Source organism: Jatropha curcas, chromosome 10 (assembly GCF_041381405.1).
Source record: "Jatropha curcas cultivar XTBG-Jc1 chromosome 10, XTBG_Jcur_1.0, whole genome shotgun sequence".
NCBI lineage: Eukaryota > Viridiplantae > Streptophyta > Magnoliopsida > Malpighiales > Euphorbiaceae > Jatropha > Jatropha curcas.
This window is the reverse complement of record NC_143160.1, coordinates 3,041,212-3,060,642: the sequence shown is the minus strand read 5'-3', so window position 1 is coordinate 3,060,642 and position 19,431 is coordinate 3,041,212. Positions and strand designations below refer to the sequence as shown.

At 35.6% G+C, this 19,431-nt stretch overlaps 4 protein-coding genes and 1 long non-coding RNA gene across 9 annotated transcripts; 3 read left to right on the top strand and 2 right to left on the bottom strand.

The window, feature by feature from the left end:
- Positions 1-662: 662 nt before the first annotated feature.
- PEX11B (peroxin 11B) lies at positions 663-1,677 on the bottom strand. The gene has a single exon (XM_012235058.4). The coding sequence runs from the start codon at positions 1,502-1,504 to the stop codon at positions 827-829; it is 678 nt and encodes a 225-aa protein (XP_012090448.1). The 5' UTR covers positions 1,505-1,677; the 3' UTR covers positions 663-826.
- A 529-nt stretch (positions 1,678-2,206) lies between these two features.
- Positions 2,207-5,253, top strand: LOC105648613 (LUC7 N terminus domain-containing protein). Of its 4 annotated transcripts, XR_002286036.3 has the most exons (9): positions 2,207-2,467; positions 2,626-2,754; positions 2,860-2,899; positions 3,474-3,549; positions 3,638-3,838; positions 4,132-4,338; positions 4,427-4,835; positions 4,933-4,987; positions 5,152-5,253. XR_002286036.3 is itself a non-coding variant. In XM_012235057.3 (8 exons), exons 1-7 carry the CDS (start codon positions 2,425-2,427, stop codon positions 4,790-4,792), a joined length of 1,062 nt encoding a protein of 353 aa, XP_012090447.1. In that variant the 5' UTR covers positions 2,207-2,424; the 3' UTR covers positions 4,793-4,835; positions 4,933-5,086. The 4 variants fall into 4 exon arrangements, 2 of the variants coding, with proteins under 2 accessions (XP_012090447.1, XP_012090446.1); XR_001047584.4 differs by having other exon boundaries at positions 4,427-4,987; XM_012235057.3 differs by lacking the exon at positions 5,152-5,253 and having other exon boundaries at positions 4,933-5,086.
- On the top strand, positions 5,123-6,492 carry LOC149492926 (uncharacterized). The gene is made up of 4 exons (XR_016318469.1): positions 5,123-5,225; positions 5,605-5,677; positions 5,785-5,852; positions 5,985-6,492. It is a non-coding gene; the product is annotated as an uncharacterized LOC149492926 (long non-coding RNA).
- Positions 6,493-7,528: 1,036 nt separating this feature from the next.
- EYE (conserved oligomeric Golgi complex component-related / COG complex component-like protein) lies at positions 7,529-13,429 on the bottom strand. Its single transcript, XM_012235055.4, has 10 exons — positions 12,952-13,429; positions 12,665-12,754; positions 12,455-12,574; positions 12,244-12,345; positions 11,853-12,121; positions 11,167-11,312; positions 10,259-10,457; positions 8,929-9,604; positions 8,378-8,710; positions 7,529-7,977 (listed from the first exon to the last, which is right to left on the bottom strand). The coding sequence occupies exons 1-10, from the start codon at positions 13,234-13,236 to the stop codon at positions 7,699-7,701; spliced, it is 2,499 nt and encodes an 832-aa protein (XP_012090445.1). The 5' UTR covers positions 13,237-13,429; the 3' UTR covers positions 7,529-7,698.
- Positions 13,430-13,763: 334 nt separating this feature from the next.
- Positions 13,764-15,050, top strand: LOC105648611 (23.6 kDa heat shock protein, mitochondrial). Of its 2 annotated transcripts, none has more exons than XM_012235054.4 (2): positions 13,764-14,126; positions 14,407-15,050. In XM_012235054.4, the coding sequence occupies exons 1-2, from the start codon at positions 13,910-13,912 to the stop codon at positions 14,823-14,825; spliced, it is 636 nt and encodes a 211-aa protein (XP_012090444.1). In that variant the 5' UTR covers positions 13,764-13,909; the 3' UTR covers positions 14,826-15,050. The 2 variants fall into 2 exon arrangements, with proteins under 2 accessions (XP_012090444.1, XP_020540789.1); XM_020685130.3 differs by having other exon boundaries at positions 13,764-14,129.
- Positions 15,051-19,431: the final 4,381 nt, after the last annotated feature.

The following is a 19,431-nucleotide window of genomic DNA, read 5'->3' as shown; positions in this document are numbered from 1 at the left end:
ACTATAAATTATTTCATGCCAATTCATACTTACCAGCTTATCTTATTGGGATACGGAAGAATAAAAAATAAAAAATAAAAAATAAAGCAAAAGAAATGTACATAAATATTAGAAAATTACAAAAATAAAATTAAATACTAAATCAGTTTAGCATGTGGGAGTAATTTAGTTTAGAATGTTCCTTTCTAAAACTTTACATAACAAGAAATTCCATTGGAAATATGGAAAATTGAGATACAGAATAAGGAATGAAATTATTATTTTCCAAAATTTTATTTTCAATTCAAAATATTAATATATTTAATTAAATAATGTATTATAATATATGAAGATTGTTGTTATTTGAGCGGTGTTAGTGTTATTTATCAGAAACAGATAGAGGTGTTTTGGTGAGTGCATGGAAGCCTTTCAAACAATTACGTTTAGACCTTTCATCGTTGAAGCAATCGGAATTTTATTTGGGATTAAATGTTCTATTCGTTTTCAGGCCATGAAAGTGCAGGTAATTTCAATGTGATAAAGCATTCAATTAATCTTTCTTCTGTACTTAAAGACTCTGAAGTTTCTGTTTAACGGTCATGTGAAAATATAATCTACGAGCTCAAATTTTATCAGCAATAATTCTTCCTCCCATATTAAACAAAAGAAAAGCATATTAATACTGGAGCAACAAAAGAAAAAGAAGAAAAACTATATATTATATAAAATAAAATTAACTCAACCGTGCAGTTGGTGCAATATAGTAATTCAATCGCTATGATGATGATTGGATTGCAGTTCCATAGCAGATAACACCAATTAGGCTGTGATGTTTATGATTTCATATCTACGAAGGCCAATTTCTATACCAACCAGCCCAAGCAGAGACCAATCCACTAATCCCAAGAGTGACAGTATGGTTGCAAAATGGGTTGGGTTCAATTTCAGCCAATCCAATAATCAAGTCTGCAATATTAGCCGCAACTGCCATGAACCTCATAATTCTGTCTGCTCTAATCTTTCTTATATTATCTTTCACTTCTTTTGAATCTTCTTTAGAAGAAACAAGCTTTCTTTCTGCCCTTATTCCTTCTTTGATAATAATAAAGTCAGCTATAATAAAAAATATATACCCAAAAGACTCACCAAAAGCTGAAATGAAGCTCATCTTTTTTGCCAACTTCGCGTCCAAAGTTCCAATTCTTGATAACCAAAGAAAATGGTCAAAAAAGAAATAGACCATTTCTCCTGCATTAGCAAGAACGGATAAGAACCTAAAACCTGGGCTTGAACCAGGGCTTCTTCTTATTGCATTAAAGCCAGTGAGGAATCTTCCAGTTCTAAAAGCTTTTCTACTAAGACCTGAAGCAACTTCCCATTGCTTAAACCTATTTGCAATATCTGGGCTCGTGGCTTCTGCATGCCAGTGAACTAGCTTCGATACGTACTGGAAAGTCTTGACAAGCTTGTCAATGCCATCTCTTTTTGCTAAGAAGATTACTAGCTTGTCTACTGTGTCATTCATGGCGGAAGAGTGGGAGGGCTAGTGCTAGTGGTTGATGTTAATTGGTATAATTTGATGATGAAGGATAGAAAGAGTTCATTTTTGGTTTGTGGAGAATTTGAAAAAAACGAAAACTACAGAGGAGAGCCACAGGTGGATACTTCTTTTGGATAATTCTTTGCAATGAATATGTGGTTGGACATTGTTTTGCACCTTGCTACTATTTTTTTTTTTTTTCCCTTATGTTTTATAATTGTGTGGGCCCTCTTTAATTTGTCTTCTACAGAGTAAAAAATTTGATTAATATATGGAATTTTTTCATCTCGTCAATTGCATCATTCAGCTTTTAATTAACTTTATAGAACCAATTTACTTAACCTAGCATCATATTTTTTTCAAATAAACATTTTGATTAATACTGCATATGAAACTTACTTATTATATCTGATAATCTGCATTTACGAGATTCAATTAAACTTAGACAACCTGTGTGCAAAATTCTAAAACGATAAATAACTGATTTTTATTGAATAAAATGTAAAAAGCGCACTTCAAAACATTGGACAAGTCGTTCGACCGGTCTTTCCAAAAGCGAACGACAATCATTTGTACAAGGACATCGCCCAGGGCTGGTCGTTCGATTTTGTTAAATTTACTCGCAAGTGCATCTTCCTTCCAAACGACAACATGGGATCGTTTGTATAAACTCCAAATTCCGTCGTCTGCCCTGCACATTGCTGCTCCAGCCTCCAGGTCAGCCTATCATCTCTCTCCCCGAGCCCGAGTTAAAACCACACAAAAAATCCAACCAAACCCTAACCCCCACGAAATCCCCTCCCTCCCCAATCCTTAGAACCCTAGCTCCTTTTATTAAAGGCCATAAAGTTTATCCCTAAAACAGTGCTCCTTCGATCCTAAACCTCAACTTTCTGTTGTTGACGATGGACCTGCAGCGAGCTATGTTAGATGAACTGATGGGAGCTGGTATTGTGTCCTCCACAAAATTGATTTTTTTTAACACATTGAGATTGTTGTCTGCTCAAAATTTACCTGATTTGAATTTCTTAAAGCTTGCTTGTTATTGTTGTATAATCTTTTTTTTTTTTTTTCCTTTAATGATTATGGAATGGTGAATTTATCAGACCGTAATTTGACGGACGACCAGAAAAAAGAGTACAAAGAAATAACGTGGGATTCTAAGGAGGTCTGTCCATATTATATGGCTCGGTTTTGTCCTCATGACCTCTTTGTCAACACCAAAAGTGATCTTGGTTAGTTACATCTTTTTTTTTTGCCCTTAGTTTTGCTCAGTTATCTTCTTACTCTTGGAGAATCTTGGATTTGTCTACTTACTTCTTGTCTTGTTTATTTGCCAGGGCCGTGTGATAGGATTCATGATGCAAAGTTGAAAGAAAGGTGTGAGCTTTTTGTTGTGTTATGAAACTCTTTGCATTTGCATGAGAGATTGTGAAAAATTATGTATGTCTGCAAATATAGGTATTGACAAAACTATTTGTAGGATTGAAATTTTTCTATTGAATTTAGCTTCCTCCTTATACTGCTAGTTTTTTCACATTAATTATTTAGTGCTTAACATGTGTAATAAAGGCTACAAATTTAATTATCTATGCAGCCTCTGTTGTGCTAAGATGTTGCCTATTTATCTTTTTGAGATAAATAATTTAAGGATGCTGATAACTTCCTTACAACAAATGGAGTCCAAATTTTTAAATGTGTTGGCTTTTTCTTGCTTTATATTTTCTCAATTGTATTGCATGGTTATGTTTGTGTTGCAGCAGATAATAAATCTTAAGGAGGTAATAGAACCAAGTTCATTTTGTCTTCTAAGCATTGGATCCAGCTGACATGGATAAGAATGCTCTCCTGTTAATGATATTCTGAATTTGTCTCAAAGTTTAGATTGTTATATTCGCTACCTGCATTTTCCGATCTTAATGTAATGGGTGTTTTGATTAATTTCTGACTTTAGCTTTGAGAAGTCCCCAAGACATGATAGATATCTGTCTAAATTTGAAGCTGAACTTGCTCAGCGCTGTGAGAAATTGGTAGGTTCTGTACTTCAGTGTGGTTTGGTTGCTTGTAATGGTTGATCACTTGTACATTTTCTCTGACATAATTATCTTGTTATTATAGGTGATGGATTTGGATAGAAGAGTTAGGCGTGGCCGAGAACGTCTAGCTCAAGGGGAGGAGCCTGTACCACCTCCTCCACTGTCAACTGAAAAGTCTGAACAGTTATCTGTGGTAGAGGAGAAAATAAAGAATCTACTGGTGCAAGTGGAGTCCCTTGGTGAAGCTGGAAAGGTGGATGAAGCTCAAGCTCTTATGAAAAAGGTGCAGTTATTTTACCAACAAATACCAAGTACCTCTCTCAGCTGGAAAACCAAAATATTATAGCGCACGCATAAAAAAATGTCAATTTATTTAATTTGCAGGAACTTATTCTTTACAAGTACTATGAACTTCAAGAAATGACTTTTCACTGTTAAGATGCTTTGTTTTCCTTCTTGTCTTCTTTATAATTGTGGATTGATTATTTTCCTAGCTAAAACAGTTCCCAAAAATCTGGCCAGGTCATGTGGCCAACCATGATCAATTAACGCAAACTTTTGAAGTTTCATTTGCAGGTTGACGAGCTCAATGCCGAGAAGACATTGATTCAGTCCCAGAATGATAAAGTATTGATGGTTCCACAGGAAAAAAAGATGGCCTTATGCGAGATTTGTGGTTCTTTTCTAGTAGCAAATGATGCTGCTGAAAGAACCCAGTCTCATGTCACAGGGAAGCAACACATAGGTTATGGCATGGTCCGAGATTTCATTGTAGAATACAAGGTGAGTTAACATTTCTGAGAATGAATTACAAAACTTGCGATTTCTTTGTTCTTCTTCCTTTACAAGAAATGAGGAATACATTTTCCAGGAAGCTAAGGAGAAGGGAAGGGAAGAGGAGAGACTAGCTAGGGAGAAAGAAGCTGAAGAACGGAGAAAGCAGAGGGAGAAGGAAAACAAGAAGAGGAGGAAGAGGAGCGGTTCTGATGATAGGGACCGGTATCGTGATAGAGATCAAGACAGGGAGAGGGACCGCAATCGAGAACGTGAACGGGATCGTGAAAGGTCACGAGACCGGAATGGCAGAGCAAGTGGGGACGGAGGAAAGGGAACAGATTGGAGGTCCAGGAATGGAAGAGATAGTGGCAGGGATAGATATCGCGATCGGAGTAGGTCACGTTCCCCTGTTAGACATGGTCACAGGAGATCCTCTAGAAGTCCAGTTCGCCCATATTAAATGGATTATGTAGATAGATATCCAAGCTTTTAAATTAAATGAGGTAGACCTTTCCAATCTTGAAGTTTTATGAGCATGCGTTTTTGGACTCTTGAGTTCAATCAACATTATGGGTAAAATTGTTTCTTGCTATATCACAGCTTGTTGAGACTATACCTCCCTTACATCAAATATTAATAGAGGAGAAAGGTTGAGGTAGGTATGACTTGATACTGTTGTAAGTCCTTTACGTTCATCTTAGGCTTTGGCTGAATTCAATTTCTTCTATGCAATTGTTCTAGAGCATTATTTTTAGAGTCTAGTGTACCTCCGTTTGTTCTGGGGTTATTGATGGCTATCCTGTTCTCATGTATTTTAAGAGGACAGAGTCAAATTATATGCATGAATGACACTGCTGCTGATAGGGACGATGATATTATGTCTCAGTTTCGAGGTAACCATATCTTATTTCTATTATGGCCCTTACCATGCTTATCATAGATTTGATGTTTCTCATTCAAGTTGATGTATTTTTGTTTGATACTGCTGTTTCCTCCACTAAAAAATGATGAAAGTCTAAAATCCCAAAATTTATTAGGATTAACCATGTTCAATTTAAAATTATTAGGCGGGATGATCAATAAATTATATCAACATGTCGACAATCTACAAGGTAGGGGTGGTCATTGCTCCTTTCCTTGCTTTCTGAACCCATTGTTTGGTGGAACTTGAATCATTGGTCATGCGAATGAAAGGGCTTTTATTAAGACCAATGGGCTTTGCGTCGTTGAAGGTAGAAAATTGTGAAAGCTTTATAATTCATGTTCATGCAGAAATGGATTTCCTCCTTTTACAGAATAGGATATTTTTGGAGTCAATTTCAAAATCAGGTTCAGACAATTGTAGGTAACTACTACTCTTTGCAGCGTGATTTTCATGGCTTCTGAGCCGTCTGTTTAAAGCACGATTGCTTTAATGCTGTTTTTTTACACTTCTTTGATAATGCACTTCAGTGGACTGGGATGCAAGGTTATGCAACGTTGCAAAACCTGTAACTTGCACTTTTGTGGGCGGCTTGGAGGTAACTTAATAGATGTGTATGATATGTCGTATACCTTCTTTCTATTCCAGTTTGCAGGGAAGACAATTTAATCTGGTGAACCTGGATGGTATAGTAGCTGCTGGTAAATGGGTAAATGATTGGTTTGTGCAGGGAAAAATATTTTCAAATTGAAAGATACGAAGTGAGATGTAATTCTTTTAGGAACCATTTGTAAGAGCAATTTGCAGCTGATATTACTATATAATCTTGATTTGCTTCTGCCATGTGGAAATGGCTGTGGTTTCTGTACACACTATAGAATTTGAACTGGTTTATGTTATTTTGGGTTATACAAATGTCCAGTGGTCAGTTGATGGGGATTGTTATGCAGAGAGAGAAGAGAAACGGCATATTTACTAGCTTGTGATACTAAATCTTTAACCATTGATTTAATGCCACCCACTTTGATTAAGTTTACTATTAGCATGGAGATGTAGCGTTGTAATGTGTCAAAGCACATATTCCCTGCCGAAATGGTTCACATTCCGGATGCAATTGTCATGGCTAATTGGATTGTGCCTTCGTGCCATTTTAACAGCAAATGTCTCGTTGTACTCTCAACAGTTGTAAACACTGTCTGCGACATGGAATATATTGCTAGTCGGGATAATTTAGTTCATTTTTTCTTTTGTTGCAATATGTAGATAAAGCCGTTTACCAGCCAAAAGATCGCACAAAAGGATCCGGAAATGTTTCCATTGTCACCTCCTTCTCTTCAATTATTCCCTTTCCTCTCTTGCCTTAATATGTAAAATCATAAACTTAAATCTACTGAACTATAGCTATCAATTCCAATTCCCAGGTAATGTGAATAAAACCAGACGCCCCAAAAGGAGTCGGTAGGAGTTAGAATTTGGAGCTTAATGGTTCATACTCCCTCTGTCTCCAGGTTTTTGGTTTGTTATTTTGTTTCAAAATATAAGTCGTTTTGTGTATTTTAAGAAATAATAAATGATTTTTTTTCAATGTTGCTTTTATTTACACTAAATATAATAAATACTTCACAAGCAACTACTCTCTCTGTCTCAAAATATAAGTCGACTTTGATTTGTTTTTTTGTCCGAAAAATTGTGTATTTTAAAAAATAATAAATAATATTTTTTCAATGTTGGCTTTTTTTACGCTAAATACAATCAATATTTCACAAGCAACTATTGGTTTTGAGATAAATGACAATTTTATCAAATTACTTTCTTAATCCGTGTGTAAAAATCTTAAACGATTTATATTTTGGAACAAAATGAGTATTAATTTTGAGATAAAGGATAATTTAATCAAATTACTGTTGAATTTGCTATAATCTAAAATAATTAAATATTTTTTTAATCCTTATGTAAAAAATTTTAAACTGATTTATATTTTAAGACGGCAAGTATAACTGTACCGCGAAAATGATGAGGTTTGACCTGCTTTCATTTATAATAGATTGGTGGAGAATTTTGAAGCACCAGTTTGGAATCTTTGTACGGGCAAGTGAAGTACCCCATCTTTAATAAGCAAATCTTTGACGACAATGTTAGCATATTTTTCATCTGTCGACTTGATTACTTGACTGCTGCCCTCGCGAACATAGTTCATTGAACAGAGATTACAGCTCACGTTTGCTTTTGAAGTTAAAAAATTGGAAGTGCATTCATACAAAGAAAAGGCCAGAATTACAAAAACAAGATATTCCCTTTATTTCGAAAACAAAAAAAATAAAAAAGGAAACAACACACATATATTTAAAAAATTTAAGAGGAATATACTTCTTCGTAAATCTACTATAATAAAAAAGAATACGAGAGCAAAATATCCAAAATTTTTTTACTATACTTGTAAAACTCTAATCTAAACTAACGCGCCGAATTTTACACACAAGATTTGCCGTTGGAATATCAAGCTGGTTCCCTGCATCCGATTTTACTAGATGCTTCAGCTGGTCTCTAGGGGTTGAGAAGCATGTGTGAAATGTTGCAAGGATCGGAGGAATTGGCATTGACAGAGCAGAAAGCACATTACTCAAGTACTCAATATCAACAGACAGCTGCTGTGCTCCACGATCTGTTACGTACTGAATACCCCGCAATTGCTCCATGTAAAGAGCAGTGGCACCTTCCGCAACCTACAACAACGCAGAAGAGACAATTTCCTCCCATCAGATTGGCCCGAGTTATTTGCATGAACAATAGGGAAACTAAGATTTTAAAAATCGTAATGTCTTTCAAATCGATCCACCAGCAGTATAAAGCACCATAGCCAACACCAGGCACGTGTTCTTATGGACCAAAAGCATCTTATCAAAATTATGACATAATAAAAGATCTTAGAGAGGCTGTTTGCTGAGTTTTTAAAGAGGACCAAGCTGCATTGGTGAGCTTTTTCCTATCTAATTCATGCATCTTTTAACAAGCTTATTCATTTATTCCTGCCTTCGGTAGATTAGTTCACCAAACTCTCAAAAGAGTGGAGTTTTTGATACTTATCAGATCAGCATATAGTCAGGATCAGTATAGGATGGTTACCTTAAACATCCATTCAGTTGCAAAAAATTGGGCTTCATCATTGTTTGCATCACTGTTAGATATACCCTCAGCAAGGGGTTCCAACTGTTGGGGCAGAGTTAGAAGATATTCACCAACACTGGTTACATATGATTGTGGATAAGCGCTAAAGGTTGGAAGAGGGAAAGCACTCTGTTCCTCTACTGAGGACCAGATAGGCAAACGAGACACATCACTGAGGCGTTGCCGTACTTTAGATATAAGGACATCATATACAAGTTCATTCACTGTGTCAGCAAATGCTGCAACTCTCTGTGATGCAACTGGAAGTGCATGAAACCGAGGATCTTTTGACTGCAAGACAACACAAATGATTTCACTGTTATGGTCTGCGCATTGTTGAACCAGCAAACGCAAAAAAACAGGGTCTTAAAACCAAAGAAAAAGATTGCCAAATCCGAAAAACAATTTAAATACAAGGCAAAAAAGAAATTACTGCAAGGCTATCACTCTGGCATATGCATGAGCTTTCCCAGGAGAGAGAGGAATACAAATATAGGAAACTCATATACCTGATCTAAAAGGTTAAAAAGTTTCCGAGCCTTCTCAGGAACATCAACAAGCCTGACAGCTGCCACATCCAAAGCAGCCCTTCCACCCAAAGATGGTTCCCCATTTCCATCATTAGCAGCAACATGTGACTGGTTTTGGTCCAAACTGGATCCCAATACTGAAAGAGACAAAGTTGTGCTCAGTCTCCCCAGAGTAGCTCTCAAGGAAGCTTCAAAGACAGAGGATCTGCTCATTAGACAATCTGCAACAGTTAGTATCTGCAAAGCCCCCTGGACAATGGACCATTCCTCTTCATTTGAAACCAAGTCACCTTTGCGTACATTTTGGCCCCCTTCCTTTTTCTCTAAACCCACATCCCTCTTTGGATCACCAACACTATCCAATCCACAGACAGCTCTTAGTGATTTAAGGGTTTCTTGCAGGAAAGAAATATACTGTAACATTATGTCATCAAGGGCAAGAATTAGCTCGTCTGACTCAGAGCCACCCGTAAAGTTAATGCACCTCTCAACAGCTGCTTCAAGAAGTACGATAACTTGGGGAATAGACTCTTCCATTCTCCTAACTGTTTCGCTCAGTTCAATTCCCTGTGCTCCCACACCACGAGTGACAGCTCCCCTTAGGTCCACCCCTGCAATCTCAGAAGACAGGATGGCCCGTTCCATCTGTCCATACCTATACCACATTTAATCCTTTGTCAACTAGAGGAAAACACCAGCAAACATTCTTGGTGATTAATCAAGAGGCATATGTGAAGCAGGTCTGAAATGGGGTTTGCAATATTTGAACCATCATTGATACAACCAAAAATACATAGAACCAGATTTAGTGACTATCTCAGAACATTGAAAAGATGAACCTGCTATCTGTGATGGCCAAAATATTGACCTATTCAAATACAGTAATACTAGTGATGGACATAGTAGGTGACATGGCACTGCTTTTTTGGGTATCAAGCTAAATATAGACAGATTACGACAAGTTCACAAAAAGGAAGTGATGGAGGGGCTTTGTGGACAATTGAGAAATATTGACAGATTTTTATATGCAAAACTAGGTGCAGGTGTGCAATTGTGCATTTACAAATTGCCTTTGAGGTATGTGACTGAGACCACATTCACATTTCACACTTCCGTTTCTCATAAACAAAAAAACATTTGGCATCACAGTGTTCACATAAGCCATGCTCAAAAAGAAAATATGGTGCATCACTACTAATTCCTTTTCAAATTAAACTGATCCAGATTCCAAAATAAGTTTTTATTCTTGTGCTCCATATGAATCAATTAACCAAAAGGAAGCATCCAGTTTTGATTTACAGTTGGTCACCTCTGCTTAAATGATTCATAGGGAAGGTAAACAGCCTTCAGAGTGTCCAATAAAACTCGAAGTTCAGATTCTGAAAATACGTGCTGAATATTCCTTGCAAATGTCCCCGTCATGTTGTGCAATTCAATAAGGGCCTCAAGATGCTTAGTCTGAATTTTGATACCCTTAGGCATATCTCCAGATAAAATGTCTAATATACCTAAAAAAAAGGAACATACGGAAACAATAAAAAAGATTCAATTGCCAAAAACATATATCCATTTTCAAATTAAAACGGCATTTAACATAAAATTGCAAGCACACAAATGTCAACATAAAATTACAAATACTATTGTGAATATTTTATGCTCCACAACCTATAATTATAACATAGTGATGTTTTCTGGTGATAAAGAGCTTGAATCAAGACCCATACTGACTTGTAACCATTAGAATAAAAAATTATTTGTCATATAAAACTACACATCAGTTTCAAAGAATATATTTTCTACTGTGCTTTTGACCTATATACCAACCATCAAGTTATCCGACACTACTTTAAGTTGTACCTCCTAAACTGTGCCTAACCCAGCATTGTTCAAACATTTCAGGAGAGAATTCTACAGTCATGGAGCAGCGGAAGAAGCCACTCAGAATCTTCAAAAGGATAAAGTGTTTTGTTTCTTCAAGATCATTCCCTAAAACCAGAGGTAAGATCTACAGGAGAGTTATCTTACTTTACTAAATCAGCTCTTAAGAACTCAGATGCCTAGTGCTCAACAGCTACTATTTCCATGCATGAAAGAAAATTTTGCCTAAATCAGCATTGAGAAATCATAAAATAGCAGCAATAAATGAGAATTAGAAGGTCTCCTCCGATTATATAATATAGAACATTATTATTATTGTAAAAGGATGTGACATTAAACCTTTGGCAAGTGCTTTTGTTTCAGGAACAACATCTCCAGTTGCAAGATTGACACGGGAAACAAAGCTTGCCCCTATAGCTTGCATTGTCTCAATCAGTAGCTTTGGTACAAGACTCTTGTAATCATCAGGAAAAGCAACCATACACCTGTAAATTGTTCAACAAAAGGAAATAATAAAAATGAACAATGAGAAGGCATTGATATGTCATCAAAGGCAACAAGAGTGTGCTTTGACAAATATAAGATCCACTATCTAATAAGAAATAGGTTTTACACTAATAGATTTATGAGGGCATACTTTGTCGTAATAACAGATCAAGAGTAAACTAGAGTTCAATACATCCCTAGAGTTAAAAAGCATTTTCACAAAGTAAGTCAAGTGGTGATTCTAGAATCAGATTCTATTACCGAGAGTAACCATCCAATTTTTTAATGCAGATTGAGGAATTTCAGAGACTAATCCATATGTCAGACAAACCAAATAATGTCATTTTCCATTAAACTACAATAGACCACTATGGAACAACTTCTAGCCTGGCTTCTTGTTTTAACAACACATTGACAAAATTTCAAAATCTGGTTTAGATAATATTGATAATAGCAGCATATATCATATATTAGCCTAGCTGACATTTTTGTGGTTGATAAATGCATTATTATATGGGAAAAGAAAAATCAAACCATACCACTTCCATTCTTGTTCAAGATAGAGAAGCAACTCATCATAGAAACTAGGCAACCAACTTGAGAATGAAATTGTATGCAAATCAGTGTTGCTCGATAGCCTTTCCATTTCATGCTCCTCACTCGCAACCTTATTAGCTCGTTGTCTCGAGTCAAAATCTTCCCAAAGCTGTTTTATGGGCTTTAGGTGAACTTTTGTATAATGCATCTCTAGAGACTTGAATCTTCCAATTCGAATGAGAATTCCCCGCAAATCTTGTGCAATATCAACCTGCTTCATAGTAAATGGTTGAGATCAAAACAATTTATCATATCTCTAGATAAAAAGTAGCAAGGAACACAAGGAACAAAAAACAATCAGTAGCCAAACCAGATTTTGCAACAATGTATGACCTTGCGATTGGACAATGCATCCATCAGACGAGGCTGTACCATTGCATCCAACCTATCCTCTAAGACCTCAAGTTGCTTCCTCACGTTAGCAAATTCAGCAACCTAATGGATATAGTTAATCCAAAATAAATTACAAATGAAGAAAACAATAAAAATTGATGATTAACAAACACAGTGCAGGCAAAAATATACAATCTGCTAAAATACTTACCTCCCCTACGGCAGACAAGCAATGCCTCATGTTGGCCAAAGTTTCTGCAGCTCGAGGAAGATCACCGCTAGCAAACACATCTTCTACAGTTGAACTTAATTGAGTTAAACCAGCTGCATCCTGATGTGACGAAATGGAAATAGAAGAAGTATCATGTCCAAATTACATTCATGATATAAATTCACTTTCAGGAATAGTAGCAAAATTTACCTGCAAAGTCCTATACGCGGCTTCCATTCTCTGTTTGACAGTATCAACTTTAGCAAGTGCAGCTATAGATTCCGCCGAGGACCCCTCCGCCTTAACACGAAACCAAATTTATTTATGATATCACAATTAGGATCATCGATGATGGTTTTTTGGATAAGCACGTAACATTAAATCTTAATGTTCTACTATCAGATTTTGATCGTCTCCCAGAAGACTAACCAGATTAGATCAAATCAACATAAAAAATTAATCCTGCACGCATCTCCACTAAACAAGGCAGAGCTAACCTTCTTGAGCTTCTGGAGAATTGAAGAGACGGAATTCCGAAGGGAAAGGGCGTCGTCACGGAGGCGAATGACATCGCGAGTGGCACGCGGGACACGGAGGAGAGAAGTGGCACTTTGCTCTTCGAGAGAGACAGCGATCTCCTCGGAGACCATCTGAAGCTTCATTTCGAGATCCACCAAGTGCTTGTCCAACGATTCCTGCGGGTGGCGACTTTTGCAAGCAGAGTTGATCCATTTCTTAGGATCGAATTTCTCGTCCGAAAATGGACCTAGATCCAGCATCATCTTTGCTCAGTATACGGTGACTCTACTTGCTCGAGGTTGAGCAGTCATGAGGAAGAAAATAAGTTGCTTATTCGCGGAAAGGGGTAAATGTTTGAGATTTCAAAGATTTTGGGGTAGGAATTAAACAATCGCAAAGAGTTTAAGTTTTACGGTGATTAGAGAGTGTTTCATTTGTTTCTGGTTAACCGCCGAAAACGTACCTGAAACTTGCATATAGTTAACCATATACACAACTTATTATTACTATTATTTAACCACTAGGCAAATCGAGTGATAAGGGGTAAAAAACGCAATTTATTATTTACTACCACCATTTATTATATACCAAACTACCAGTCATTGTTTGATACGGTTTGTCGTTTCTCCGAATCTGGTTTAACTCGACGACAAGTTGTTTTCTTGCTCGTCCAATTTTCGCCTCCAGAGTCCAGTCCCTGCCTTCGGGAATTCTCGGATAATATACTTTCTAGAATTTTCTGTCTTCTTCCCCACTCAATGATCTGTTCTAGTACCTTCCAAATGAAAAAATCTTATAATTTCCCCTTCCAATTTCCTAAATAAAAGCCCATCCTTTCTTCTTCAATCATCAAGACATTTCTCAGCGTCTTGTTGAAAACCAGATTTCAATTTCTCATTAACTAAGCTTCTTTTCTCATTTCTCAAGTTCTAAACAATGGCGTACTCGGTTGCTCTTAAAAGGCTTGTCTCTTCAAACCTCATTCCCTCTTCTCTCCGATTGATCCGCCCAGTAGCCACGACCCCAACGGGCTCTCGCCTTTTCAACACCAATGCTCTCCGCGAGTTCGACAATGATGACAACGAGCGTGGTAGTGAAATTGATCGCCGTTCGGGTCGCTCTCTGTCCCGCCATCGAGATGATTTCTTCTCAGGTAGTCGTCTTCTTAGCCCATACTCTATGAAACACTGAAAAGAGATCTTTGTTTGTCCATTTGAAAAGGAAGGGAAAGAAAGGAATGAGGTCATATTACGGTTTTACATGTATTTGTTCTTCGTGACTGATTTTGCGGTTTCTTGCACCAATTTGAAATTTTCTCAATTTAGGATTTTTTTTACCTGCTTTCTCTGTAACCAAACAAGGTATACTATATGATCAAACAGGATAAAGTCTGTCCTTTTACTAATTCCGTTTTATCTATTGTACGCGTGCAGATGTGGTGGACCCATTCTTGCCAAGCAGGAGCCTGAGCCAAGTGCTCAACATGGTGGACCAATTCATGGACAATCCTTTATTCTCTTCCTCCAGAGGAATTGGATCCGGACTTCGCAGAGGCTTCGACGTTCGTGAGACCGATAATGCTCTGAATCTGCGGATTGACATGCCAGGACTAGGCAAAGAAGATGTGAAGGTCTCCGTGGAACAGAACACTCTAATCATCAAAGGCGAGGGAGAGAAGGAATCAGATGAGGAAGAGAGCGGCAGGAGGTACACCAGTAGGATTGATCTACCGGAGAAATTGTATAAGACTGATGAGATCAAAGCGGAGATGAAAAACGGCGTGTTGAAGGTGATTGTGCCCAAGGTGAAGGAGGACGAGAGGTCTGATGTGTTCCATGTTAAGGTTGAGTAGAAAGGAGACTGGTGTTTGAGCTTTCGGTTAAATGGGTTTTTGTGCAGGGTTATCTTAGTAGATTAACTATTTTGGCAAATAAATAGGACTGACCTACTGTGGGTAGTTAAATATCTGAAAGTGTTGTTATTTTGCTAATGACAAGTTAGAGCCTGATATATATCTGAAAATGGATTTATGTTTTGCTTTCCACAAGAGGAAAACTCAATCCCCTGAGTTTTTTTATCTCCGCTTTTGAGTAAATCCTTTTAGAACCTTAAAAGTAATTTTAAGGAAAAAATACAGAGTAATTGAGAGAGGAAGCAAACTAAACAACTCTCAATAATTTACAGACAAAAACAACATATATGAAATTCATATAAAGGAAGTTTCATAATTCATGTTTTCACATTTTAATATCAAATAATAATAATTGCCGCAACCTTAACCAAATAAAATAAAATAAAAATACAATATAAAAACATAATTTTTGATTGAGAACAAATCCAACCCAGTAGGCAGGTACAATGAGCAAAATTTGGAAAGTAAACCCAGTAACTAACCCAATTACCATCCAAAAGCCACAAATGGTTTGGGCTTTGGGGTCCTGGTTTTGCGGCTTGAATCGGCACAAGTGAAGCGCACACTGCACAGCACATCCACTTCTTTTATGGTTCATTAATTAGAGGTAAGATTATATATTATTGTTTGACATTTTGAAAACCCTTTACTTGTATTATTATATTTTAAAATCCTATCCGAATCAAATAATTACTCATGAAATCAGATTATATCAATACGTGGACCAACTAAAATAAAAACACACTACTACTTAAAATTCCAATGTCATTTAAATATCAAAAGCATATATGCATGCTTAATGTTACTTCTCATTTTGGAAACTTGTTATATATTTTTTATAATATTTTTATCGAGCTAATAGTGTTAATTAAATATATTAAATAACAATAGCCAAGTTGAGTAACTTGATTAAGTTGTTTGCTTAAGATTAAAAATCAGAATAGTATAATGTTGGCCAGTGACGTTATCCACTATCTTTTTTTTCTTTTTATTTCAATTATTGGTTTTCCATTCATGATGATATTTGAGATTTTATTATTTTTAGGCCTCTCCGGCCACCAGATTATGCAAGTCATTTACGATTCCGGACGCTATTTACGATACTTTCTTTGATGCGGTCCCTACTCTGTCCTTTTGACGGTACATCGAAAAATATGCTACAACCATTGTTTGCAAGTTCAAAAGTTTTATTATTTATTAATTATAAATCGAATTAATCTTTTCATTTATTATAACACTTGTGATTCGATACTTTGTCCTTTTAATAGTATATCAAAAAATATGTCACAATCACTGTTTATAAATTCAAAAGTTTTATTATTTGTTAATTAGATGCAATCGAGTTGATCTTTTCATTTATTATAACGCTTGTGATTCGAGTTCGAATATTTTATAATAAAAGTTTCTCACTCATTTATTGAGTCAGATATGAGGATTATTCTATTGTGTAGTCTACATTTTAACTTATTGAGACTCTCAGTGACTCCAAATAAAAAAAAAGTTTATTATTTAATTACATACTATTATAATTTATATCTGAGTTAGTGAGTTAGCCTTCTAATAAGCCATCATTCAACATTAATAATTCTCATCTCAAAAAGATTGATCAATAGGACGAGCATATATAATTATAATATCATGCAACAAAATTAAAAATACATTTTCTGTATTATCAGAATTATCAGACATTAAATGTTTAAAAAATTGTTCTCTCTCACATTAGTTATCTTGAAGTTGCAGCCTGAAAGAGTATCATTCAAAACAGAGAGTTTTTTTCTTTTTTTTAATCAATGAATGTAGAGAATATGTATGCCACGCTGGAACAGCTTTTCCTTTTCAATAACATTTGTCGTTTTCGTAATAACATTGTAATTCTGAGACTATTTTTATTATATAGTTCATCAATTTATAATTTTATTTCAAAATATTTAACTTTAAATAAATAAAAGGAAGGATTAATACTTAAATTTTATGATTTTTTAAAACTTTTTGATTGCATAATCCATCATAACACAAGATAAGAAAAAAAAAAAAAACAAAACCTTATCCTGCGGAGACATTATCCTCAATTTTTAAAATGAAGATGAACTAAACGATTTATCAAAAACAGTTGCAATACTTCCAAGTTCCAATCCTATGAACTTTCTTGGTGAAAATAATATCTCCCTGTCCTCAGTTCAATGAAACAACCGCCATACCAAAGCCGACGATTCAAACAAAAGCCAGAAAAAGAAGTTTCCTTGCGCTTTCTTAAAAGCTATTGCAATCTTATTATGTATGTGGCGGCATGGCGCTTTGACACAGACAACCATTGAGTGCCACGTGTACCTCACTCTTTCCATCATCATCGAATACGATCCGTTAATGTTGCCATGTCATGGAACTCCGGGCATCGACGTCGCCCTGCGGGTCCCGTTTTGGCAAACCGATTGTGGGCTCGGTATCTTCCTGTTTTGGACAGAGAATATACGCTTCACGTTAAGGATCATTCTTTTTGGATATGCGAATATGCTTTCTCTCCAGCAGACGCGGGTGCCTTTAATAATAAAAGTTTTAAATATAAAAACCATTGTTATTACGATAATAGCCCTCCTAAAGACAGGAAGTTACTGCAGTGCCACGGTAGTGAAGACAGTGAATTTTGTATCATTGTCGCCAATTTGCCCTCTTTAATTATGGGCCCCTAATACCAATAGTCAGTGGGTTTAGGTGACGGAGATGTCCATTAACGTCGACGGTCACGTATGGATTAGGTAGACCCAAGAAAAAAGACCTGTAGCTCTGTGGCGCTATGTTTGAAATAAAAAATTGTAGTAATTTTCAATAATGGTGATTGATTGTTATGTTACACGCAATCTATTAATAAGTATAAAGCCGTGTTTGTTTCAGATTGTTTATCTTCTTTAATGGTCCAGAATTTTTTATTTCAACTTGCTTTGGTTGAAATTTAGCTTTCAATTTCTTAACATGAACCCTAATATTAAAATTTAAGATTTCATTGGTTTCGGAATTGAGCAAAATATTGTGCTTGATGCCATACTGGGAATGGCGAACAACCTTTTTTTTAACGTAAGCAAGTTGCATTGACAAGGACAAATTTTGTTTGGGCCAACAAAATGCTGGTTCTTGATAGAAGATCCACTAGAAATATTTTTGCGAGCAGAATTAATTCACAGCTTGATGCTAAAATTATATATATATATATATAGCTGAAGCAGTGAACAGACTTGAGTAAATCCTTTTCTACAGCCCTCTGGAAGTTTGGAGATCAATTCAGTTTCTTTTTTTATTTCTTTTTTATTTTTTACTCTGAAAGTATGTTAGTATATACTTAGCATTAATCGAGATTTCTACCTATTATTACGGGGACAAGAAGTGACCCTGCCCTTGGATGTATGCAAGCTCTTGAAAATGAAAGATTATGAAACTTCAGGATTTTTTAAAGCCATGCGTAGAAAAAGAAGTATGAGTTTAAATTATTGTCTACAATCTTTTGTTTTTTTAAGCCAACAAATTTTCTTTTCTTAATTATTTTCAATTTTGAATTGAGCAGAATTATTTTCAACTTTTAAGTTATTGTCCATTTCTATTAGTAGTAATTACATATTGATTTTTTTTTTTTTTTTTGTTTCGGCAAAGATTTTTGGCACATGTATCAGGCTCAACTACAATCTCTAAAAACGCATTTACTTAGTTGCGTCATATCATATGTGCATACATATTTCTCTTTTATCCTTATGTATATGCACACTCTTATGTATATACTTATATATTCATAATTCATACAAATCACGATTTAATTTTTTTTTTATCTTAAACTAGATAGAAAATTGTGACTCAAATCAATAGCTCTTGTTGCTTAGTTTTAAGCTTGAGAGAGTTAAGAGATAATGTGTTAAACAAATGTGACTTAAATTTATAAGAGTTTTAGCTTATTCAAACAAATGAAAGATAAAATTTTTATCAGATTTTATATTTTGAGAGATAGATTGTTATTAGGGTTATAAATGAAGATTAATTTTCGCCATTGGAAGAGAGAAAAAAAAAAAAAAAAGAAAAGAGGAGGAGTGGAATCAGGGTTATGAATATGAACGTACAAATGTGTACATGCGAATATACATATGTGGAGCAAGTAAGTAAATGCACATCTTTAAATTTTTGTTGAGCCTCACACAAGCTGTGATAAAAATTTTTACCACAGTGGAGCAATGCTAGATGGCAAGAAATAGTGCAAATCTAGGAAAATAGTTTTTCGTTAGTTGTTCCCTTGCAAGAAAGATTGGAAATCTAGGAATATAATATTTTGAATATGGAATAATACTAGTATAAATGGCATCTTTTATTATATTCCGTAAAAAGGATAAACGTGCTGTCACAGCCCAACACGTTTCTTCATATCTATTGGTTAATTTAACAAAATCAAGGGCATTTCCGTAAGTTGGGATTGTAAATTCACCTCGGGCGAATGCAGAGATTTATCATGGATAAAATCGACATTTCCAATCAATAAATTATTATTAACGTTCAATTTAAGAATCCACGGGTT